Source organism: Diorhabda sublineata, chromosome X (genome assembly GCF_026230105.1).
Source record: "Diorhabda sublineata isolate icDioSubl1.1 chromosome X, icDioSubl1.1, whole genome shotgun sequence".
Classification (NCBI taxonomy): domain Eukaryota; kingdom Metazoa; phylum Arthropoda; class Insecta; order Coleoptera; family Chrysomelidae; genus Diorhabda; species Diorhabda sublineata.
In genome coordinates this window covers 7,181,366-7,208,126 of record NC_079485.1, presented here as the reverse complement: position 1 = coordinate 7,208,126, position 26,761 = coordinate 7,181,366, and the positions used below count along the sequence as shown (strand labels likewise).

The 26,761-nt window shown below is 28.9% G+C and overlaps 1 protein-coding gene across 3 annotated transcripts; it reads right to left on the bottom strand.

Annotated features, from left to right (window-relative positions):
- Positions 1-1,437: 1,437 nt before the first annotated feature.
- On the bottom strand, positions 1,438-17,990 carry LOC130450851 (protein hunchback). 3 transcript variants are annotated; one of them, XM_056789517.1, is made up of 3 exons: positions 17,885-17,990; positions 6,053-6,209; positions 1,438-4,443 (listed from the first exon to the last, which is right to left on the bottom strand). In XM_056789517.1, the coding sequence occupies exons 2-3, from the start codon at positions 6,188-6,190 to the stop codon at positions 2,653-2,655; spliced, it is 1,929 nt and encodes a 642-aa protein (XP_056645495.1). In that variant the 5' UTR covers positions 6,191-6,209; positions 17,885-17,990; the 3' UTR covers positions 1,438-2,652. The 3 variants fall into 3 exon arrangements, with proteins under 3 accessions (XP_056645495.1, XP_056645494.1, XP_056645493.1); XM_056789516.1 differs by lacking the exon at positions 17,885-17,990 and adding an exon at positions 15,584-15,666; XM_056789515.1 differs by lacking the exon at positions 17,885-17,990 and adding an exon at positions 7,789-7,896.
- Between the last annotated feature and the right edge of the window lie 8,771 nt (positions 17,991-26,761).

Here is a 26,761-nt window from a genome sequence, read left to right as displayed (position 1 = left end):
TAGGCAAACAGTTTCTAGCAGGAGTCTATACATAATAGGTTAAAATGTAGCATGATGATATAAAATTGTTTTGATTTTTAAATTGGTCAGTGGTGGAACCCTTGTAAATAATTGAAGGATTAGAAATTTTACGAATGTTCATAAATGAAATTGTATTATTATGACTATTAAATCAAATTTCAAAAGTAAGTTGGTTCAAAAGTTTATATACTTTTTGATAGACGTAATGAATTTGAGGATAATTATGGATGAATGTTATCAAAATTGTAATGTTATGTTTTCTGATACGGCAACTTTTTTTTTAAACGAAACATAAAATATATTTATCAGAATATGATAGATAATGATCAAGTAATATTCTGCTTTGGATATGCAGAAAACCTTTTCCTTTATGTTTTGTACAGACTAGAATAATGGGTGACATATTTTAGTTTATGGAATTGAAGTGGCTCAGTATTCCTTTAATAAATTCCGTTTGAAATGAAATACCATCTGGTAGATGATGGAAACGTGTGGTTTCATATAATGGCCTCGTGCTCACCTGATATGAACCAATTAGACAATTTCTATTTACATTAAAAAAATGTGAATTTGTTTAACTTGGAAATTAGGGTATGTAGGTATCACATCAAACATAATCATCATGGTGATCCACTTGAAATACATTTTATTTCGAGCGAACGGAAATTTTAAAAATGGGGTTGTATTTGATTGGTAAATTTCATGAATACTGATGATAATTGTAATTTATTTCACAAGTTATAATACAATGTTCCGAATATTTTTTTTAATTCCTTTTAAAAAGTAACTTTAAGAATACGTAAATAAAACCCTACAATAGTTAGCGAGTGGTTAGAAATATTTTTATTGCTTATGCTGAAATAGTGAAATTGGAAACTGGGTATTCATCATGGATACATTTACACTTTTTCTGTCACCTTTATAGTCCCAACAGCTTCGTCTTTAGACTCTTTTCTTCATCTAATATTCTTATTATCAAGAAAACTATTCGAATCTTGATAGTATTTCAAAAATAACAAATAAGTTAACTATCATTATAAAATAGTCATATAGGTTAAAACCTCCTCAAAACAATAGATCTCACAAGAGTTAAATTGCTAATAAAGACTGAAATCGACCAGAGAAGATTGTTAAGAGTTTTAATGGGCGATAAAAAAAAATCTTTTAAAAAACATAATTTATTTCCCATCCATTATGAACATTATTTACTTCTAATACTACCATATATAATACAGAATTTTGATGCAATTGCTCTTTGAATAATACTAGCGTTAAAAAACACTACAAATTTAATCTACGTCAGTCTCAATTATGGTCCCGTTTTTATAATTTATATATATATATATATATATATATATAGGGTTGAATAAAAATATATACAATACACTATTTATATGGCTATAAAAAACGCGTAAATTTCGGAATATTGATAACAAAAAAAAATTGCACCTACAAAATAAAATGTTTGACTAGAGTTTGCTTACAGTTCGTCAAGGTTTGCATTTCAGCTAGAAAATCACTAAGTATATGTTGTATGGAATTTTTGAAAGTAAATGTTCATAATCTAATAATTTGTAAAAACAGAAAAGGGACACATTTGTAATATACAATTGTTAATAAACTAATAAAACCACACAAAAATATATTAAATTCTTAAATAGCAATATCAATGGAATAATATTGACCAGTGTCAAGTACAAAAATTTGCGATAGCAAAAAACTATTTCAATAGTTCTGGGTACTTTAAACTCTCGATAATGAGAAAATATATAATAAACAATTTTGAAAATTTTTCCCAGGTGTTGAACAAATCACTATAATTCCCCATGAAATGCTTCGATTCCGCATTTTCATTCTTCGCATCCACATTTTACAATTTTCGCTTTTAAATCTGAGAAGCCATGCTTACCATGGGGGTGAGAATATATTAGAAATAGCAATAATCAGATGTCATAATAATAGTTTCACTATATTACTATTTTACAGTCCATTAGTAAGGGAGAACTATTATTATTAATCAAATAAAATGCGAACTCAGATTTAAAGAAGATAATATAAAACAATGTAATAAATTATAACTAATTTCAAATAAATGTTTTCATAAACGTTGACTCAATGCAAAATGTATCAAGATCTAAATGAATGTCTATACATAATAAAATTAAATCAAAAGCTGCAGTGAAAACCCCTTCTCCCTAATAGTTTTGTCAGTGATTTTCTTTAACCACTGCTGTCAAAATAAATACCTACAGACTTTCATATAGTAGATTTATTTATTAAAACTATAAGTTATATTTCTAGTCGAAATCAATATAGTAACATGCTTAGAAATGTCAATGTTTGCAATACAAATATACAAGCAATTGTATAAAATATTTATCATCTATGATTAACCACCTGTTAGTTATTGCCTGCTGACTGCATAGTTATTATTAGATAAGATTTACAATTTTGAGAGGGAGATCATAACATCAAGAAGTTAATATTCAAGATTGAATATTTGAGATGATAAGTTAATAAAATAGAAAACCTGCTAAAGAAGTTAAGGAGATAAATCATAGAAAACTTGAATAAAATTAAAGTATATGACTTATAAAATGCTAACCTTGAATTCAGTCTTGCATCATTTATTTAATAATGAGCTTTGCGTCCGATGTGCAAATAGAAATTAACTTTATCATTATATTCCTCACCACATTTATTACAAGTAAATGGATTATTAAAACCGTGGTAACCCATGTGTATTGTATACAAAATTTCTTCTTTAAACTCTATTTCACAATACGGACAATTATATTTATTCTTTTTGGTATCATTGGGAGCTGGTTCTGCTTTTTCTGAAGATGTTTCTTCTTGTTCTTTATTTTCAACAACTTCTACATTACTGAACATTGTAGTAGTTGTTTCATCATCCTCTTCCTCCGAAGAATTTTCGTCACTTGAATGTTTACATGAAGACTCTCTTCTGCGCTTCTTTTGAGATGGTTCTTCTGGTTTACTAAGGTCTAGAACACCAGCTAATGTCCCTGGTTCATAATCATTTGGAGAACGTTGCTCGGAATGATTTGGGGATTGTTGTTCAGAAAGATTGGAAGAACGTTGTTCTGTCGAGAACATTGAGGTAAGTCGTTCCCTGGCAAACCTTTCCAAATTATGCAAAAATAAAGGATTCGGAACTGTTCCCGTACTGTTGCCAGGAAGAAATTGGAGAGCATGATATGGAAATTGAATTGGTTGTAATAATTGATTGAATGGATATTGTAACAGTTGTTCAGGCTTAGGCGATACTTCAGGTTGTTTAGATGTTGTTGGTTTGATTTTGGGTCCCCTTCTGGTTCCGTATACATCAATTATAGGCAATGGATTTGGAGTACCATCAGGATTGAGAACCACAGCAGGTTGATGAACATATTTTCGAAGATGGAGTTTCAGAGAATGGCAATATTTGGTAGAATAATTGCAGTCAGCACAACTATATTGGTATATGTTAGAATGTGATTTGAGATGAGAATTAAGCATAGATTTGTTTACACATGCATAAGAGCATTGCGAACACTTAAAGGGTTTAGCACCCTTATGATTGTGGACGTGATATTCCAAATGATGTTTGTATTCCGTCACAAAAGGACAGATAGGGCATTTGAGAATTTTGTCAGGTTTCATATGCACCCTGGTGTGTTCCCAGAATTGTTCTTTTGTATACGCGACGAATTTGCACTGCTTACACTTGAAAGTTTTTATTTTTCCATTGGAATTGACTTTGGGCTTTCGAATTGCCTGTTCATAAGATTCATTGGATTCATCTGATTCTGATTTGGTATCATCATCGCACAATTCGCCAAGTGAATTTTGCTCAAACGTGGCTTGCAATTTTTTCAAAGGATCTTCACCGCTATTATTTTGTCCTCCAAGTAAATTTTCTCCAGACGTACTAGGAAGATTTTCATTTTCTGACATTTTGCTTATACTGCTTTTGGGAGATACATCTGGCTCTGAGTTAGGAGGAGTCGGTGGCGTTAGTCTATAACTATTAGCTGTGTAGCCTATTGGGACTGGTCGTGCGTACGGACGCCTCATAAAAGATGAAGGTTCATTTGTTGTTGAAGCTGTTGACTCAGAGAATGATGAATATGCTCTTGATGTTGTGGAGGCAGCAAATGGAGAATATGTGCCTGAAGATGTAGAGGCAGCGAATGGAGAATATGCATTTGAAGATGGCGAGGCAGAAAATGGTAAATATACTCCTGAAGACGTCGAGGCAGCAAGAGATGAACATACTGTTGAAGATGTCGAAGCGGAAACTGGTGAATATGATCCATTAAAATGCTCACTTTGGTCACTTCCGGGGGATGATGAAGTGAAATCGCTTCCTGAAGCAACACCGGAATCATTTCGAACATCAGAATCAATGGGTTCTTTTTTCTGTAACAAAAGACATTTTTTCAGGAAAAGAAAGTTATTTGATCAAATAAGAAATAAATAAATAGAAAAATATAGAAAACTAACGAATATGTACCGATTAAAAAGTAAGTAAGATACGTTTCAAGCTCACTCCACTCATTCAGTTCTAGACAACTGTGAAGTCGTAACACTGATGACAATAGAATAATTTCGTATCGATATTTTTGTGTATTTTTGTGCACCTTATATGCATACTACCACTACAATAACCTTATGAAATTGCGATAGTTGCTTTTAAATATTTATAACAGTAGAAATAGTGGAAGCTTTTCATGTTCTATAATTTAAATTGATTTTTTGCTATCTTATTCTAAATTTATAGATTATATTCAGTTATCTTTGTATTCCTAACTATTGAAAGGAACTTATCTCAAAAACGTATGTTCTTTTTGGAAATATTTGTATATCTTAGTTTCATATAATTGGTGATCAGCACGTAATGATTTGAAAATTAAAAATTTGGTTTTAAGTGTCTCGAGAATTCTTAGAGATGAAAATTCTTTACATCAAACGTGTTCTACGAACTTAAAAAAATCAAAATGAGAAGCGTGAAACTAAATATATCTGGCAATTAATGTAAACCATTTGTTTACATTCTCTTTTTTCAAATGGAAAAATATTTCCAAAATGTGACACGGTAATTGAATGAACGTTAGGACTACAACATATATGAAAACAAAAAATGTCGTACGATTTCATTTTTCATTAATCGTGTTCTGCAGTGCTAAACCAAAAAAATATTTACTACAAATTTGTTATTTGGTGAAGTTTTACGGAGCAGACATTTAAAAAACCTATAACTTTCTACTTTGGTATATTGTCTCAACATCTGATAGTGGCTCAAAATATAACAAAACAAATAGATGAGGCTTTCAACAACTTGTGTGGAATTTCGATAAATTATGGGAAAACTAATATATGACTGGTGCAGAAATACAGGGCAGCATTAGGAATATAATGAATATTATTGAAATTGGTACGGTAAATGAGATATACATCGAAAACTGATTTCTTAAAAACATAACTCTACATCTACGTCAAATATACTCGTAGGTTGATACAAATAGACAATAATGTAATTTTATTCGCAGTTACCATAAATACATGCGTGCCATACATTTAATATACGCATAGTGTTGAGAAACAACAAAATATTATTGTTAGCCGCGTGTTACGGCATATGTTGATTGGTCAACTACTTGACAATCACTTGATTGTCACAAAAAATGGAACTACCTGCAACGCGGCTTGTATAGAGACCAAGCATAATTTTCGCCTGTTAAATTATAGGCAACTGATCTGATCCTGAGGGCCAACAACTACGACAAATAGCGATAAGAATAAATTTCATCAAATGTTAAAAATGACTCGAATCGAATTAAACTAAAATTATACCTGAGGCTATGGGTTAGCAGCTTTTCCGATAACCGTGTACTTTAAACATTCAAATATAAACTTGAATAATAATAAAGGGGGTGAAACAATTTATCGGTAGTCGTCACAGAAAAATTATGGTTTATTAAATTTTATAAAAAAAAATTGTACATGAAGATAAATCGTTTAGACTTACCACTACAGCGGATTGGAACTGCCATGCTGTTTGGGGAGATGAAGGTCCAGCGTTCGTATTGGGTTGATGTCCAGATATTGAGCGAGGTCCCCCTTGGGAACATGAAGAGCTCATGTCGTTAGACGCTCCTCCTCTCATTTCAAGTCAAATTCAAATTCTGTAACAGAATAAAAACATTGTCATTTTCATTTTTTATTTGATATATTTACATATCTTTTATTACATGTTGTAAAATAATTAATTTATTTGTTTGATAATTTTCTGCCACGATAAATAATATAATTGAATATAGTGTAACTAATTATATGAATATTATTTATTTTGGCACATACTACATATACAATCCACAGAATGACCCATTTAAATGTTGTGCTTCATCCAATTCCTGTATTTATAAAAATTACGGGTTTGAACAACTAGCTAACAGATTATCTAGTATGAATTAAATTGTGTTTTCCGTAATATCACACAGCAATACATTTAGAAAGCACCCTGTATAATTAACTACGTTAAACTATATACACCAATTTTAGTGGCATTGTAAAAACCGTTCTTATGGATACAGTTCACTCTATAATATTCAAATCAAAATTACATATTAATTTTTATAAACAGATAATCCCTAGGATCAATTAATACTTATTGCCGGAAATGACAATAATAAAAATTGAACAAATTTTTGTTAACTGAAAGTTAACATTAAATCCCCTTAAAATATCTACAGAACCAAAAATATATTTAATTTTGGTCACTCAAAGCAAAAGCAAAACAAAAAAGATCTTACGAAATTTTCAACATTAAAAAATAATTACATAACATCACTGACCAGAAATAAAATATTTAGAAAGAGAAAGATTGTTTCTTGTTAAATATTTTTATAAGAACCTAAGAGTCATATTAGATTTTGTTTACACGAGAGATTAAAACCAAAAGTTCAAACGTATTTTTTTTAAATTAATAAATTTATAACCTATATTTTTAAGTGACGATAACCTTCGGTAACCTTTTGGTAATAAACATTTATACACATATGAGGGGGGCCTTTCTAGTTAAAAATGTTTTTATACGAAAAATACTATAAATAGTTCACTCAATTTCAAATGGATGAAGTTATGACCTAAAACAATAATAGTTTTTGATTGAGTTGGTTTGTTTTTGAAAGATACTTGGAGCTAAAACTACATTAATAATTATTAATCAAGTATAATATAATTAATTTAATTCATTCTCCAACACTAAAATACAAAATGTCACTACAGCCAATTTTGAGTGATTTTGTATAAATACTTCAAATAATTGAAATCGAAAGTAACGTGTATGTTTATTATTTACATCAATTTCCAATCGAACGAAATGCATTTTGATAAAATGTGAAAGACTTAAAATTCGGTGTGACCTCCTCTTTGGTTTCGTTAGTTTCCAAATTAAGATTTGGATTTGACGTTATGTATAATATTAATTATAAAATTTTCAAATCACTACAATAAAAATATATCATCTGAATAAACGAATTTCTAAAACTTAGCTAAAATTTGCTCAAAATATATTTAAATAAATTTTTTATACAAAAAGGGAATATAATTATTGTTGTGGCTATTAGAATTAAGTATATTGTAATATTTAGCTTCAAACATACAGTGTCATTTATTTCAATAATATAATACAAATGTAAGAATTTTAAATTTGTAACACTCAATATTTAAAACCTCCATTAAAAATAATAATAAAATAGCTACCTTAAAAGATGGAAATAATCCTATAGTTGTTTATCATTCCTCGGAAACACGCAGTAAAAGCACTAGTTACAATACTCAACTAACACTTTCGTAGTTCACAGAAAGACTGAACTGACTAAAACTTCTTAGATCTAATCTAAAGTAGTCCACACCAATGTCCATTTCCCCCACTATCAATGATAGTTCGACAAGTCGACACCCCCACTAGCCCCTACTCCAACGGAAAAGCTTCCGATGTTGCCCAAAGCTGTTCAGTTTAATAAAGAGTGTTTAAATCCTAGTAGGAGGGAGTGAGTCAGAGCACTGAGGGTCAAACTAAAGCTTTTATGTGGGATTAAAAAAGTAATAGTTATTTTGAGGAATGGAATATCTAATAAAATTGGTAATAAAAGACGATATATTGAAATGTATATTGCGTTGATTTAATGGGGTTTTAGGAATAAAAAAGTTTATTATTATGGTTCGGGTTGAAGACGCCAGTCTTGTTATAGTTTGTTTCTCTGTACAGTTTAGTTTGCTTTCGTAATTTTTTTGTTCTTTATACACATAGATTGAGTTCACTTGAAGCTCAAAGTCTTTTAATTGTATATGTCACAATAGTCGTACGCGAAGCCAAATTAATTATAATTAATATTTTTCATTTGTGATCTATATTTGAATATACTGTTTTCAAACAAGCTATTGACGAAAGCTTGATTTTTATAATATATTCACATTCGTATTTTTTCACGAAAATTGTGAAGATTAATAAGAGTAAATATATACATAAATGAGAAGACTAAACGTTTGAAGGTTCAATATTTTCATTCGATTTGAATGAGATAACCAAATATGTTATTTAGAAGAATTATTTAGGATATTTTTCATATTTTAATCTAGCGATGAGCTTCGTTTTTATTTATGCAGTATTTTATTGTAATTGAGTTAATCATTTGATAATTGTCATTACACATCTTTTGTCGAGGAAATTTTAGCCTGTTAGTAGCCTGTAGCCACATAGGATATGCCATTTTCAAATATATAAATATAGTTTCTGAGTGTTAGCTACTTAAGTATAAAATAGAAAAAAATGTATTTACTAAAAAGAATTAATCATAGGGTTCTATAAAACTTTAATTTAATACTCTTGTCTGATGTTTAGGCCAACTATACTTGGTAGCGCGTAAGTCCTGATACATAACACTTTGTTGACCGAGAAGAATGTTTACCATTTTTAAAACGATACAAATTTTATTTTATTTCAATCAAGCGCAATGATAAAATATTCTCTTCCTTCAAGTTTATACTGTAGGCAATAGGTACCTCATCGTATTTATTTCCATTTTGTAATAGAATACATACTATGTTTTGATTTATTAATGAATAAACGCCAGTCATTTGGTTCGTATTGTTTCAAGCCCATCTTTATCAATAAGTTTTTCATATCTGATTAAAAGGTATTACTATTTTCTTCGGAAATACAACGCCGTAATTCTTTATCCCTTTCATGATAAAATCTTATTTTAGTCTAGGAAATAAACTTTTTTTCTTGTAGACTTGATGCTAAAAATTCTGAAGCTTATTTAGAAAAATTTAAATCTCTTACAAGATCATCTAACTCATTTTGATAAAGCATTCTTACATTATCTGCATATATAGCAAAAATGATCTGGATTGTTTAAACAATGTCTCTTTGAACTACTTATGACGCACAAACTGTAGATGCTAATCTCAACACAGTAAAACGTCTGTTATCCATTAATATATAAGCTGAAATGATAAAAATAAAAAACAAAGTAACTCGAGCTGCTTAAAATAATTTGAAGGAAGATTTGACAAGAATCAAAAAAATCGCATCAACAGACAAAAAGTTAGATTTTGTGAACTAGGGTTATTAATTTGTTTGGAAGTGGAGAACTACATTATATTGGTATAATGAATGGATTACATATAAAATCATTCAGAGTTACTTCTAAAAATAATAGCTTAATAGCTGTCTGCGAATATTAATGAACCAATACAAGATTTAGGGTAATTGAGAAGTCTTATAGTAATCTCATAGAAGCTACTCTAACATTGACTACCTGAACTACTTACACCATAAGTTATGTTATCTTGGAATTAGAAATATATATGAAAGTGTGGGTATTTTATCAAATTGCTTATACCAGACCTAAATCACTTGTGAGAAAATAGTCATGTTCAACACTATTAGGTAACTTGTTCTCAGTTCTACTGATTGATCTAAAAATTATAAATGGAATTAGCATTAAAAGCTTTAAGTCTCCTAGGAGAAAGTCTACTGCGAGATAATATATTGTTTGTTCTACGAGAGCGGTTTGCCGGAAGAGTACGGATGAAACAACGGTCTTCATCCGAGGAACGTGCTCACAAGGAAACAAAAACCGTTTTTCGGCCCATAACGTCATGGCCACAGTATTTCCGGATTCCAAGTTTTATCTTATCGATTATTTAGGAAAGTAAAAAATTAGCCGAGCTGTTTTATAATTTATTGCCTCTTCTGTAATATTCACCTAATCTGGTTCTCTCCGATTATTTGAAATGACTTGATGGAAAGCGATTTAAGACAAATATAAAGGTGATGACAGAGATATACGGGGAATTTTTGAAAGATTATTGTGTTTTATGGTTTGAAAAAATTGGAACAACTAAGGCTAAGTATGTAGAATTGAAAAGAGGATTAGGTTAAGAAATAAAATATTATTTGACAGTAACGTAACTTATTCATAGCAACAAAATTTATTTTTAAATTATTTTGAGGATAGCGAATACATAGTTCATAACGTCATTAAGCCCATAATGTATGAAAATATTGAAATTATTTAAAAAAATTCTTAAGTTCTACTAATTTCACAGTTATTTGATTTTAACGACATGCAATATTAATATAGATAGTTATAGTTCAACAAAGAGAAAGTGTAAATAACTGGAAACAATACTTCTTCATCTCATTATTATGAAGAAAGCTTTATAATTTGAGAAAATAGATTATATTTTTTCGAATGTACAAGTAAAATTATGATTCTGATCTTTTAACCATATAATATAGAGATGAAATATCTTCAATTCAAATATAATACTTACGATATAAGCATCAGAATAAAATATATCTATGTAAAAATCCGTGGAAATTCTAAAAATTTAGAAGCTGTTTGTCCAGGTTTTTTCATCGAAAATCATTTATAAATTTTGTTTCAACTTTACGCGAAATAAATCCCATCTAATTGAAAGCTTTCATACATTTTATTTTTGTCTTCCAACAAATTTAAATAAATAATTGTTTCAGTATTTTTTTTAAAATTAAATATGTGATAGTTTTCTTTTTAAAAATGTATGCTGAGTAAAAAATAAATTAATAATATTGTTGAAATAATTGATGACATGTATTTAATTATTCGTTTCTAATCTCCAGATCATACATACTCACAATTTCTATGAAGAGCTCCAAATATTTATTTTTACATTGTTACGGTAGCACAAATCCATTTTTTCAGATTATATTCCACTCAAACCAGTACTTTTTATTAACTGGATCTGGTATACACAAAAATTATTCTATCCACTAAAGTTCAATAAAAAATAGTTTGAAGAGCTATTGGTTTAAGGCTTTTTTAAAAAAATCTAAGGAATAGCTTGTTCTACATGGTAAGTAGTACTTATTAAGAGTTTGTTCAGCATAATTGTTTAGTTTCGAGAAACGCTTATAGTTTTCGTTGAATGCCTTGGTAAATCGTGTAACGGATTACGTTATATTTTGCTATTTCCTATTTGAAATATTAAGTCTTATGCTTTTTAATATGAGGATAAAACATTTGGATTATAATTTAGTATTGTTAATAAAGAACGTTAATGAATGAACCATGATAAAAATTATCAAAGACAGAGTTAAATTCTATACCGTGAAGTCGATCTTTATAATTGGTGGTGTTCGACAAATTTTCACATTATTCGCTTCGAAAAATTTCAATGCATTTCGATCTTATAAAAAATGAGAGGCTTCCAAGCGGATAAAAGTACGAGCATTTCTTTCCATGCTCTCGTGAAAATCTCCGATTTCAAATAAATTTCATTTATTTCTAATCTCAATTACATTCGCGTCTTACGTTTTTATTTTGGACAAGAGTTTTACTAGGTACTACATTTATTAACTAATTATAATATTCAAAAACCAAATAGGCAAACTGAGCAGAATCATGATATTTTGGTGCTTAGAGATTCGATAAAGAATACCAGAATAACAGACGAAATGAGTAAGAGTGTACAAGTGTCTACAAATAAAATATAATATAGTAAACAATTGATAACTGTTTCGATAATGGGATAATCACAGAATTAACATATTGATACCAAAGAAAATTTTAATGAAGCGATTGCATTTGTATGAACTACAATGAATTTGTTTGGAGTAGTGTAGAATATGGAGATTTTCAAAAACAAACAAATGAGTTAGATCGAGAAATGTAGATATTTAAGGAGTAGCAACAAATTGTTAATTTAACGTTACCAAAAGTAATTAAGAGAGAATTAGAAGTATCTACTCTTGTATTTTTTAAAATGATCTAATAGATACCTGCCAATATATATATAGGTAAATAACTTTGGTATATTGTATCGTTGATACTAATCCTTTCTAGTTGAGGCAGGTAAAGATAAAAAAAATGTACTTGGATCATAAGACTTCTCCGAAATGTATATTCCTCTTTCGTTCATTTCAACTTCAAGAGAGTAACAAAAACAATTATCTATCTTTTCTAATGGAATATTTATAAAAAGCATCTTGGAATATATCAAAAAGTTCAGAATTGTATCTCAATCATATTTAAATATATATATATATATATATATATATATATATATATATATATCTTTTATGTATAAACTAAATGGTTAATCAAAATTCATTCAAAATATTACAGGCCAAGATGGGTATAATTTTAATGGAATTACTTTATTATAGTTATCTGCCACTAATTTGTATTATTGATTTTATCTTTTGAACATTATAATTTTAATTTAACTTTATAAACAAAAATTGTGATTAACTATACCTTTTCAAATCAATTATTTAAAAGTAAATAAACAAATGGATTTTTCAATGCATTTTGACGACATAGATCAAAAGTAAATGTAAATAAACATTTGAAAACTAAACAAATATTTTCCAAACTAGAAAAAATTGTCTACCTTACTCGCTAATAAAAGTGTAATTACAATTATCGTAAATACCTTCCAATCATTATTTATTTGTGATACACTATTATCTCAATGGAACACACTTTATCCAAATATTTTATTTAAATTTATTTTTTTTTAAACGGGCTAGAAATTAGTACTTTCCGGTTCATTTTTAGGCCAGAAAATCTCATTTTGTCAGACCAAGCCAGAAAATTATTGTGATAGTCCAGTAAAAGCTTTTACCGGACTCATTTTTATTTACTTTCCGGCCTATCTTTAATGAAAAAAAGAATAAAATAGTTAGTCTAAGTAGTGGTCAATTGGTTTCTATACTAACCGAGTTTTGTATTATTTAAAACTATAAAATAACTTGACATATTCTGATGTTTAGTTGAAAACGTGACATTTATTATAAAATGGATATTTAAAATGATGCATTTGATTGTGTTTATGATACAACAATGCCCGTTTAAAAAAAATTGTACGTAATACGTCCCGAAAGTAGTTTTTTACTGGACTCGCAGGACGTAAACTACTATTATAGGCTTCAAGACGAAATTATAGTAATCTCAGTAAATACTTCACTCATCACAACATTTTTAGCACATTTTCATAAATCGACGAATTGTCTCGTATGTCTTCTAGAGAAAAATGTTCCATCTGGTGGATAAAAAGTGATAATAAAACAACACCACAAATTATGTTTATATAAAAAATTTCAAAAGCATGAAGAGGTACGAAAAAGGCTAATACACAAAATGTCAACCTATTGACATGAAATTTCACATACTTCCTTCCTTTTAATGACAATAGATGTATTAAGAATTTTGGGGAAATATTTAATAATAACTAATCAATTTAATATTTAATTTTTATATGAAACAGAATGTTCTATTTCACATTTTTGTCATTTCATAAGAGTATTTTTGTTTCAATTAACCTGATTTTACAAATTTTACAACTATTTTTTGTAAAATAAATCATTTAGATTGGCCTTATTCACTCTTACTCCTTTCCAACTGAGAACGTCCGTCCATACCGGTAGCATTATCTTGCACACGTAAGTGTATACGAGTCCTAACATTTTTGCTTACTACAAATTTGATATAGTAATGAGGTTCAGCTATTTAAGACTGTTATGAAAAGGAATAAACTCTGCGAGCGTTGATTTGCACCACGTTCCTCCTGTCTAAGATTCCTTATCTGCCCTATCTCGATAAGCAAGTATATTTCACGATGCTTTTTCTATATTTTCAGCATATTTATGGTTTTTCGACCTCAATAGGATACAAGAGTTAATCTTTGTCTTAAATCACAATCACGAAGGGATTTAATTATTTGTCACCTGTTTATTGAAACAAACTTCCAATATTACGTAGTTGATTAAGCTTGTGCAAGATCTGCAGGTTATTACTGATAACCTGGTCCTAAACAGTTATGAATAAGTTGGTTTTGTTGATATCGACTATTTGAGCTCACTAAACTATTTAAAAATGCCATTATTCTATAATTACAGCTTTATTTAAAAATTGTTTTTACATACCCTACTACTTGGTAGAAACTTTGAATGAATTACAGAATCGTACATACTAGAGGACTCTTGATTTTATTGCTTGTTATAAAATGTACTAGAAAATAAATTATGATTATGATTTGATGTTCATTTTTATACTTAGATATATAGATATTAAACAGAACCTCTCTTTATATCTTTTATTTATTTAATTAAAAGTGATTGACAGTGACGCTGCAAAACCGAACTACAGCTTTGAAGATTTCATGCTACGCTGTTAACATACGTTGATTTTTCAGATTTTTTGATAGCACAAAGAGAAATAAGCATTTTTTCGTTTTGATGTATAATCTGACACCAGCGAAAGTGTATTAAGCCATTTTGATGTGCTCTAAAATTTTTTTCTCGTTTTAATATTCTTTACGATAAAGCTATATTATCCTTTACAATTTGAGCTAAAATTTATCGATATTTTGATTGTGATCTAGTCACGATACGTACTATAATGACGTTTAATTTAGTTAACTATCAAATCACATGTACTTATCCACTCTAAATAATGCAGTACAAATATCGACTTTTTACATTTTTAATAAAAGAAGGTATTTGCCACGCCTTATGTTCGCAGGCTCATTTCTCACTCCTGATTAGAATCATTATTATTAATGAGTTTATTCTGATTATGAATGAATAAACACTTAATCAATTGCGACAAACCAGTCAATTTATTTTTGTTAACCCTCTTTGAAGCATGGATGTGCAAAATAAATACTTTTGATTTCCAACTATGTATGTTGATCTTATTATTTTCTATTAAGGACGCGAAAAGTAAGTAAACTGAAATGAAAATCTATATCAAATTTATATGTTTACTTAGCTAAAAATAAATTCAAGCATTTTTTTATTAACAAACTAAGTAAATTTAACAGTGAATATAATCGAAGTATGCCAAATAATTTGAAAGGTCCAGGTATTTAAAATTATAGCATTATGTACAGTTAAATGGATTTCTTTAAAGCTTCACAGATTTAATATTAAATAAAAACTGCATTCATAAATTTTACTCATAATTTTGTTTAAATAGCTACATAATTAATCAATACTTACAATTCCCATTTTACGCAGGCAATTAGTATTAGTATTAATAAATGAAAGTTAAATATACTGATCAGTTTTCCTTGGTAACCGATTTATTCGAAGTAGGTAAAACACTAATATCTAAATTAGCAGTTTAATATTTTTATCTGTAAGTTTTTACAAACTTTATCAGTCAGTATATGGTTCTAAGTCTTTTGATGATAAAAAACGTTTAATGCGCAACATATGTTACACTGAACAATTTAGTAGGTATGATTTTTGATGATTTAAAAATCAATTCTAATAAGGTCAATATATTGAAAAAAAATAATGATACACTAATCTGCAAATTTAAACAAACTCATCGAAATATTATCAAGCCCAGAATAAATATTAGTATTAAATTTGGAATATAAGTAACGTAAGAGAATGTACAAATGTGTATAAAGACTGAAATTACTGGGTTATATTCTATATAACAATCAGAGAAAGGAAAAAACTGCATAAAAACCATTTAAATAAGAAGAAAATTGACAAATTACTATGAAAACGAATGAAATTAAGTTTTGGGAGTAAGTATATTACAAATATTCTTCATTCAAAAATGGATATGTGTGATTGAGAGGAAAATAATGATTACTTGATGTAATGAAAGGATTCCAAATAATGCAAGAGTATCAAAGTAATACAAGGAGACCATCATATTACCGATATATAAGAAGAGGGAATATTTAACTGTACAGACGAATAGCACCAAAAAAAGTGGAACAAAAAATTAAAATATTTTAAATGGGAATAATTTGCCTATAAATTGAAAACTATAATAACATTGTTTAAGAAATGGAATAAGGAAACTAAGAAATATTTATCGCCATAAGAACGGCGTTTAACATAGAAAAAAATAAACGGAAAGTTGGAGCTCTATAAAAAATGAAAACAATTAACTGATTTTCCTAGGCTTGAATACCGTTTTGCTTTAATAAGGGATATAGAGTAGTCCACTGCCTATAGATTGAATTATCCCCATTTGCCCCCAACTTAGCTATAATTGGCTATTACTACTAAGTCCCATTATATTTTATTTTTTCATAATGTAACGTTATTAATGATATTCGCGTAATATTTTAAACTGTGTACAAATATTGTTGAATACAAAACCAACTTATCTCTGTGGCCCCAAAAAGTAAAACTCTATACAATGGTATACCTATAACTCTTGAAATATATTCAAATTTTTTCTTAAAACATGAAATTGCAGATTGTTCAACTTTCTTTAAAATCTATGCAAAAAATTTGACCACTATTGGTATTTTTAGGTCATAAATCTGTAAAAACCCTTTCCGAAGAAATACATTTGTAAATATTTTATTCAACTACCTGCTTTTTAAAAATGTAACCCCAATATTTAACTATGAAACACTTTCTTGGTATTCCATATTTTGCATACTAATTTTTATTGTTGGTGATAATACCAAAGAGTCAAAACAAAATTTACAACCCTTCGTCTTTTAGTTACGCAGTTGTCTGACCTTAAATCTTAAAAGAAAGTTTTATGGTAACATCAAGTGATCTACATATTTCGTAAAGCGGTGTTAACCTGAGATAAAATCAATCAAAACATTGACACTTATTTTACGTATATTCACTTATTATTACTGGTACTATGATTTCTAATCGAATATGTTGTGGACTTCTAAATCTGTGTTTTGCTCTCCGATTTAACAGAAACAATATTCCAGAGAAAACTATGTATTTTGATGAAAACGTGTTCGTCTTTATTTATACAATTTCTGTGTTCTGTGGGAAGCTACCATCCACTGTGTTAGTTTTTAGATTGTCGGGTGAACACTAATAACGTTTACAAAAGCACGATGCTAAGTTTCCCTTGTAGTTGATGCCGATAACATTAACATTCCTATAAAATATTTATACCCAGAACCCTAATTTTGAAGCTCAGATGTTTGATTCATGTAAATGCTCTTCAAATTTTCTCGGTTTTGTGTCATTTTTTCTAGTTGTAATTCTACGGAGAATTCTGACTTACTTTTGTGTTAATAACCGTCTAAATGATTGATTTAAGCAATTTTCTAAAATTAACATTTTTGTCTTCCGTGGTAAATATTATCTTCTTTAAAGTTCGTGATTTTTGTTGCTGGCATTTTTTTGTCTTGAAATTCCTTATGTACGATTTTAATCGACCTTTTCGAAATAAAAAATTTATGTATATCTACTGTATTCCTTGAGACTACTAAACTATTAAAATTAAAAATACAAAACATTTTAATGGTAGTATATTTAACTATAGTCCACTAATAATACACATCGACTCACCTATTTATCGTACTAGAATATTAGTTTTGCGTCTTGTACATTATATTGTTAACAAGTTGGAATTTCTGGAATCGTTGGTGATATTTATACTGATCTAACAGTTTACTACTACCGATACACCAACACTTACCATTACAGTGAGTGTTCGCGTAGTGGTAGCAGTAGACAGTGTTTTCAGCATTAAATTTTTATCTTAAAATTAGGTTAGCCTTGAAAATATATAAAAGTTTTTTATTAATATTTCCTAATCATTCATTTTTTCTGCAATGCAATATTGCGATTTGTTGGGAATATCCTACTACATAATATGAGACGTTTTATCAAAAATATACTATCAGTTAAAAAAATTATAATAAAAATATAATGATATTAATCAAAATGAATGATAATAATACAAACGAAATGATTACAATAGTAATTAATAATAATAATTCACACTGAAAATAAAATTATTCATACACGATAAAATTTTTTTGCTATTTTGTTCACAAGTATAAATCATTTCTCTCAATTGTTTGTCGTAGTATAAAATTGTTTATTTGCGCTGGTTTACCTGCTCTAGAGTGTACATAAATTTATCGAAACTGTATGAGGAGTTACTATTATGGGATTATCTTACCTTGATATCCTCGTTGGCGAAGTATAAGTATGCAATAAATGATCCCATTTTGCATTTTGTTGCCTCTGAATACGTTAAAGCTGAAATGTGATCGAGCATATACAATATATAAACAATGGCATGTATATTAGTCCCCGGAATTCAAGGGTACACTTAATCCCTATAGGTAAATTGGTCGGTAGAACTTTTAAAGGAAGACATATGTCAAGAAAACGCCGCCAACGAATTTATATGCTATTGGAAGCAACCTTTGCTTCCTTTTGCTCTATCCTTGATCCATTTATAAATCAAAATAATTATTTATCATCACGTCACATTGTATCCCATTATGTTGTAATGTGCCTACATTAGAACCCCGAATTCGACATCTCAGTATCAAGAAGGATAATGTCGAGTAAAATGTGTTTAAAAGAGTTGAGCCCAATGAAAATTCAAAAACATTTGGTTAAGTTTACATTGTTAGGTTAGGGATACATTGGGAAAATCTACCTTATTATATGATATCGTGAGAAGATATCTTGAATTTCAATATAGACGACATACGTGTACAAACGTAACGTACCAGACACGAAAATGTAAAACGAAGTCTACGATTTCGTGTTACAAGGTCCACACTTGACTATTAGGAACATAATTGAAGATATTGGTGTCTCATACCCGTGGTACATAATATACTTATTGCTGAACTGAACTGAACATGAGAAAATTATCTTTCCGATGGGTACCACGTGTGCTAGTAGATGCAAAATATATTAGAAGTCGTCTTTCCATGCAGTACCTGTATATAAGCTGAAAAAAACTTTTTCCAGTATTAGTAGCAATAGATGAGTTATGGATCACTAAAATGTAGAGATAAAAGTGCGGAGTAAGGAGTGTAAATATCCGTCTTTAATATACCGTGATTTGGTATATAAAAGACATAATTTCAGTAGATCATCTAGAACAGGAAAGTACATTTACAGTTGTTTATTGTGCCAATTTAGTTCCAAAATTACGGGAAACGTTAAAAAACGCTGGGGAATGTTGCGCAAAGGTGTATCATCATAACGCACCACAATCACATATTTTTTAGATTGGGGTCCCGTAGATTATCGGTTGCTTCCAACTCAATGAAAATTCGCATGGGAAACAATTTTCTTCGGATAATGAAGTATTTAGGGACTTAAATCATGTAGTTCTACCAACATTTATTTTGAACTAGAGTAAATAAATTAAGATAATATATAACTGTGCTGATATGAACATATCTTATTGAGTTTTTTTAAAATTAAGTGGAATAGGCAATTGAGAGAGCAACATATATCACATACAAGCGGACCAGGTGTGTAAATAATATTCAAAAGTAAAAATCGATATGCGACGTGTGTTTCAAGATTATTTGAAAAACATTTTATTCATAATGTACTTTTTGAGAAAAAATTTATTACCCACTTTAGGCTACTTTGTGGATAGGAAACTGTTTTTGAAGAAAATATTGCATTCCGAAAGAAATCATGCGTTTCATATGTTTTCTCACAGTTCCGACTACTTCTTATAGGGAGCCTTTTGAAAACTACTATTTTCTCATATTGCTATAATATTGTGGTAATTGTATGGGATAATTTTTTGAAAATTGTTCTAAATTATTCTGTATTACATAATAAGCACCCTACGAATAATGTGGCTACAGTTAGTTCAAATAGACACAAGCAGCTTTATAATGCATTCACATGATTCTGTATGTGAAGATAGCTTTGTATTAAGTAATAATAAACTTACTTATTCATTACACAGTAGCTAAAAATGAATTACAAATGGTCCCTAAATAGTTTTTGCAGATAAAACTTGTGATTAAGTGATTAATCGTAAACTATTTCTTCAGATCTTGATTTTGGTCATAAAACTTGGCAATTATTTTATGTCGTTCGTTTTCGTTTAGTTTTTCCATACTTGAAACTAAACGTCTCATACAGACCTAATGTTTATACTTGAGACCTTTGACAACTGTCAAATTACGAGAAAAAATTAATAGCATATAAAGCAATCTCAAAAATGGAAAATGTTATTTAAATTATTATCTGATAGAGAGCTTTCCGTTGGGATGGAATTGGATTGTGAATATTATATTTTTTATATAAGGAGAACGGCGATAGTAGCATTGGAATACAATACCTCCAATATGTTTTATGAGTGTATATTGTGGACAATGTAAGCAAAGCAGATTATAGTAAGTTCGTAAACTCAATTTGCATATTTTACGTAAAGTTGTGGAGAAAGTCTCTAATGATACTGAAGCTTATTTTTTTTATATTTACAACAAAAATAACTTTATTAGCGGTTTCTTACACTACCGTTGTTTATTTGATATAACAATAAATTATTATTAGTAATGTGTATACCATATCAAAAAATACTGGCAATCAGTGGATAAAACACTACATTTGTTATTATTCATTTAAATTTATTGTATCTCCTAGAAAGTAGGTCTTCTTGTCTATTACTTATCGAGCAGTTTATTTCGTGGTTAATCTAAACATTTTTTAAATTGTTTAATATTTCGAAGATTTCATCTACGATGACCTAACATATAAACAGAAACTATTTTTATTTTAATGCGATAAAAAAATAGCCTTTGACTACAAATATCCTCTTTCGACAGATCTTATGTTTTCGTATTAATCAAAAACACATTTACGACCCATCATCGTTTACGATTGAACTAAATATTTGAAAAAAATTATTAGTTTTTAAACCAGATCGTCATTATTTTCAATGCAAACAACACGGGTTGTGAGTTTTTTATATTTAAAATATACTATGAGCATTATTAATTTTAGCAAATGTCAAATCTTAGTTAATCGATTTATATACAGATAGATTCATTCGAAACTTCCATTGACGTTGAATCTGTTTCCTATTTTCCTGCTACCAATGTAAAAAAGGATAACATGGAATTATTATTAGTAATTAATAGTATGGATTCTAAATGGTCCAGTCTAGGCATCTGTTGAATAACGATTGGAATGTATATATTTGAAAATTACTCTTAAATTAGTATTAAAATATTTAATATTCCAAGGGTAGAGCCTAGTATTCTAGCTCGTTTTTTAGTTTTTTATTTATTTAGAAATCCATTAATGACTTCACAGTATGTTTTCAAAAGAAATGAAACTCCACTATTCGATACGACGACGAGGAACACCTTTAGAAAAATAAGCAAAAATATAAGTAGTTAATAATACAAAAATTTGAAATTTAAGATAAGTGTAGGATCCGAATCGCAATCATATATCATGCGATAAACGATTCTATTCAAAAATTTTAAAATACCATTTTTCCATTTACTATATAGTATTCCTAAATAATATAGTTTCTATCAATGACTTTTTTCTTGAAATTTTGACTTGATCGTTGGATAAAATGTGACATCAATTTTATAAAAAAGAAAAAAGTTGAGAAAACCTGAAAACTCTCAAAAATTTTGTTACCCTTTTCCATATCCCATTTTTAATTAAAATTCTTTAATTAACTACAAAAGTGAGTCGCCCACCTTTCTTAATGTTTATGGAATAATTTACATTTTACCTAAATACTTTATAAATAGTATTTGGAACATTTATACTGTAATATATTATCAATTGAAAATAACGCAAGAAAGTAAGTTGAAACTGTAAAATTGGGGTGAGAACAAACAAATAACGTGTTTAAGATCTATGGAATCTTCTAGAACGTTATATGTTTATGTTATGTTGTATGTTTCATATCTATATTTCTTTAAGAAAATTTAGTGAAATATATGGAGATCAAACATTTTTATAAGTGAATCAGAATCTGCCATAATTTACATGATTATGTTTAGATAATGGAGGGAGGGATAGGGGAGGAGTCACATGAATATACTCTAGCTTGGATCACAGACACTTTTTTTTATATAATAGCAACTTGTTTTATTCTTTATAGAGACCAGCAGTATTCGACTTACTCAACATTTAATTTTCATTTAATATGTTGGACAGATTCTAAGAGAGATATTTCATATCTATATTCTGTTTAGTTGTATCTAGTTATTTGATCTTAGAATTTGAATGAATGTTATTTGGATTTTTCTAAATTCTTATCAGCCATATTAACGTGATTCAACTTTTTTAATAAATAGATAACAATGTTTAAAAAGTTTAAAAAGTGTGTGTCACTTATTATATATACAATAAACTTTTTATCAGCAATAAAATTAAATATGTAGGTATTTTCCTGTATACTAAAAAATGTATTTGTGATATTTAATTAAATTTAAATAAAAATTATTTAAGGAGCTGAATTAAATTTAAAATTGTGGAGAAAAAAATAAACTTATAAAACATAAAAATTGATCCAACAAATAGAATTGTGGGATAAGTGTACCATACAAGTTCAATTGTATTTATGTACAGCGAATGTACGTCACTATTATAAGATAAGGAATACATCAACCTATATATCAAAAAAATAATGTCCTATCCAATATCCTAACTAAAACAATTAAAGTTAAATTAAACCGACAACAATTTTGACTTCAAGTCTGAGAACATAGAGCATTTATTTTCCGGTATAAATTCTCTACATACATCTTTTGGTTCCTAAGTCGTCTTAGGTATTCCTGCAATCCCATCGCCAACATCCTTATCATCTGTCCATCAAACTGGAACTGATTAAACCACAGAATGCATGGAAATTGTGATGGATGAATTCTTACTATTCGACTCACTAGCAGAACACTATCCATTATTCAACTCACTTCATTTACAACATATATATATATATATATATATATATATATATATATATATATATATATATATATATATATATATATATATATATCGATCTAAAGCATCATTTTGGAATTGAATTTACGAACAAGTGACAATACTGGCAATTCCAGCTGAGAAAAACAAAAAGGAATTGAGAGAAATATTGAGGGAGGTCAAATAAATAAAAGGTAATAATCAAGAAAATAACTATTAATATTGATAACGTTAGTTGTTGTTATCACTAGTATTTGGTTGAATTAGTTTAATGCTAGGGAGTAGTTCTTTTATGCCAACATTACGAAAATTAAATTCGAAGACTGAAATTGTTTCTGAATTTGTAACTAATTAAAGTTGTGAAATGTTTTTTGATAATGATTAGATCAAAACAAGACTATCATTTTTTTGCCAGTTTAGCAGTTAGTTGTAACGTTGCAACGTATTTTATGATTCAACGGTCACAATATAATTTGGATAACATAATCTTTACATTCTTACAATGGCAATCAATGCAAGAAAACTTCTTAATGACAGCTGATATTATAATAGCTCCCATTTTATTTTCGCGCTCAGTTTTTTACGCTTTGAAGGTTTATCGTTCTTATTAAAATAATCTCAAATGCTTCCACTTTTTTGGAATTATCTTTCTCTTTTGTGCTCAATGAATACTTCCATCATTTTAAAGTTTAATGTTTCTTATCTACTCCCTTAGATACTACATTGTGGGACAAATAATTATCAATACATATATATTTTTTGAATTTTGTACCTGAAAAGTTAGAGGTAGGTCAAAAATAATTAAAAACCTATGATTTAGCTCTCCCACAATATCAACCAATAAATAAACAAAGGGAGGAAAATAAATTACTATCTAGCAATATTCTTGTCGTCACCCATCAATTATTTAACGGCTGATAGGGACTCTTAACATTATTAGATATTTTATTCTTTTAGTTATACGGTTAAATTATTGCGTATTAACATCCAAAGTACAACTTTTAGTTCAATTATGAAAAATAATTGAAATAACAAGATAAATATTTATCAATAAATATTTAACAAACATTCTTTTGCTTCCGTAATCATGTATAAACTTTTAATTGCGTTTTTTTATTCCTGTTCAAATACACTAATGCATACATTTAACATAACCGCCATTGAACTGCATTTGCTAGTCAGAAAGAATTTTTTAACATGATTTTTTTAATACTGAAAAATCTTTTGTACATATTGTGACATACTGACGTTACGCTAAATATTCTTAGATTCGTTTTTTAATGCTTCACAAAATAGGTTGAAAAAACAATCTTTCATTACTAAGAGATAACATTAATTTGGAAGAATGTTTACATGCGTCTTAGGAAAATTTTAATATCATGAATGGATTGTAAATTAAGTAAACAATGTGTGTGATGTAATTTTTTTAATGATGAAGGAGATTATAATATACCAGCCATGGTATCACTTTGTTATTGTCAGAACAGTGACAGCGCAGAAATATAAAACAGTTCGTTTACAGTGATTGTCAAATAACATCCTTAGGTCTCTAATTAGTTAATAAAAAATATACAAATAATTGAAAGAGGTGATCTAAAATAGTCAAATTACCAAATAAATATTATTAACGATAAAATATGCAATCTATCTATAATAGTTATGAAATACTCTAGCAAGCAAGTAATCAGATAAGTACAGTCAATGTTACTAACTTAAATTATTATTAGTTACTGTATCAATACTTCATCTGTTTAACAATAGATGACAACGTTTCTTTTTCTGAAGATTTGGTCCAAACGACTAGGCTTATGTAGTTTGCCAACGAAATAGGTCGAAGACTTCTTAGTTCGTTAGTCAATTGTCTAAGACCGACTTGTAATATTGAGCGAGAGTGAGCAGATGAAGGAACGCGCTTTCGGTTAACTAAAACTGGATGTTTCTCAGTTAAAAACCCCTATATTCGCATCAGCATTACACTATATACCTCGGCATTGATAGCTCGATCATTTGGAATGATTTCGAAGTACATTCAACCTTCATTTTTCCACCTAACACAAAACAAGACTTCCTGTTTAAATTGATCTCTATTTGCAACAGATTCTAGTAATTGTTCTTTGTCTAAGCACTGATTTTACATGTTCGGGTTGTTTAGATAAATTGAAAATGGAAGCAGTATTTCTGAATAGGCTGAATATGAATGACTAAGATATTTCATCATATAAGAATATGATCAAATGTATGTCTAGTTTTTGTTAGCGCATAACGCTCTAAAATGTTTAGGGGTAGATAACAAACCGACCTTGATCTTGCTCAATAAGTTAAGCATTTCCATGTTATAAAACTCAATGCAAAAAGTGCTCATTACAGAAAATACTGAAACTCAAAATTAAGAAAGTTTTGATTTTTAAATTGTGTTTTAATCTCAAATACAATAATATGAACTACATGTAATAATATAATTTGGTGTCTAGTAGAAACGTATGTTGAAGTTGGATTTTTCAACTAAATATCTGTTTTAAATTTTCTTCAGCTTATGTTTCTATGCGACTGGTAATTCTAAAAGAACGTGCTTGATGTTGAACATCTCCAATTGATATTCAGGAGGACGTCCAGTGACTAGCATGTTGATTCCCCATGATCAGATTTTCAAATTTTTTCATGTTTTAAAAATTCAAATTTTTTCAGGTGGTTTTAAAAAATATTTTTTGCTGTTGGAGATTGCTACGTTACCTGTTACACCATCGTTGATCCATAAGTAGTGCTCCAAAAACTTGGTTTTAATCATTATTCTCATGTTTATGCAATAGTTACAAAAATATAGCATTGTACTCGTTTTCCTTTCCTACTTTTCAAATAGTAACTGTAACTGAAGTTGATATATTTTTATTTGAAATTTTCAAGGGTGACTTCATCAGTATGTATGTTTAAGAGCTAATATATTTAAATAGGACAAACGGTTGTACAAATTTCACTACTATATATTGGCATCTATGTTCGGGTTACGGCAAGCCAACTTTGATCGTTAATCAGATGCAATTTATTATCCTTTTGCATCAAAAATATTTTTCCACATATGCGCCAACACTTTATTCATATGAAAAATGAAATGTCGATGCCTATAAAGTTTTTTGTTTCTTTCCCCTTTCTTATTTTTCCAATATCTATTCCACAATCCTAAAAATATATGACGCATCCCTCACCCCTATCCAATATGTTGTTTATTTCGATATTTTCGCCGACCCATACTTCTCCAGTTTCTTGTCTCTCTTCGTCGTTATTTTAGATTCAGTCCTTCCTCTTTCAACCCCTTGCAAATATGACCCTCAACGAGTTCTATTGGCCACCCCTGTCGGACATTAGAACTACCCTCCACGCTGCTACCCTTTACTATTGTCTTGTTTCGATGAAAAAATTGTCCAGTCATCGGATTCGAGTTTTGGCAACCCCAATACTGTCGTTTTAGAGGGCTGTTTTTTCTTTAAATGGGTTGAGAGT

Excerpts from the sequence above, each read along its gene's own strand:
- LOC130450851 (XM_056789517.1), bottom strand. The coding sequence starts at position 6,190 with ATGAGAGGAGGAGCGTCTAACGACATGAGCTCTTCATGTTCCCAAGGG. Across the intron at positions 4,444-6,052 it reads AGTTCCAATCCGCTGTAGTG|AAAAAAGAACCCATTGATTC; the intron begins GTAAGTCTAAAC and ends CTTTTGTTACAG.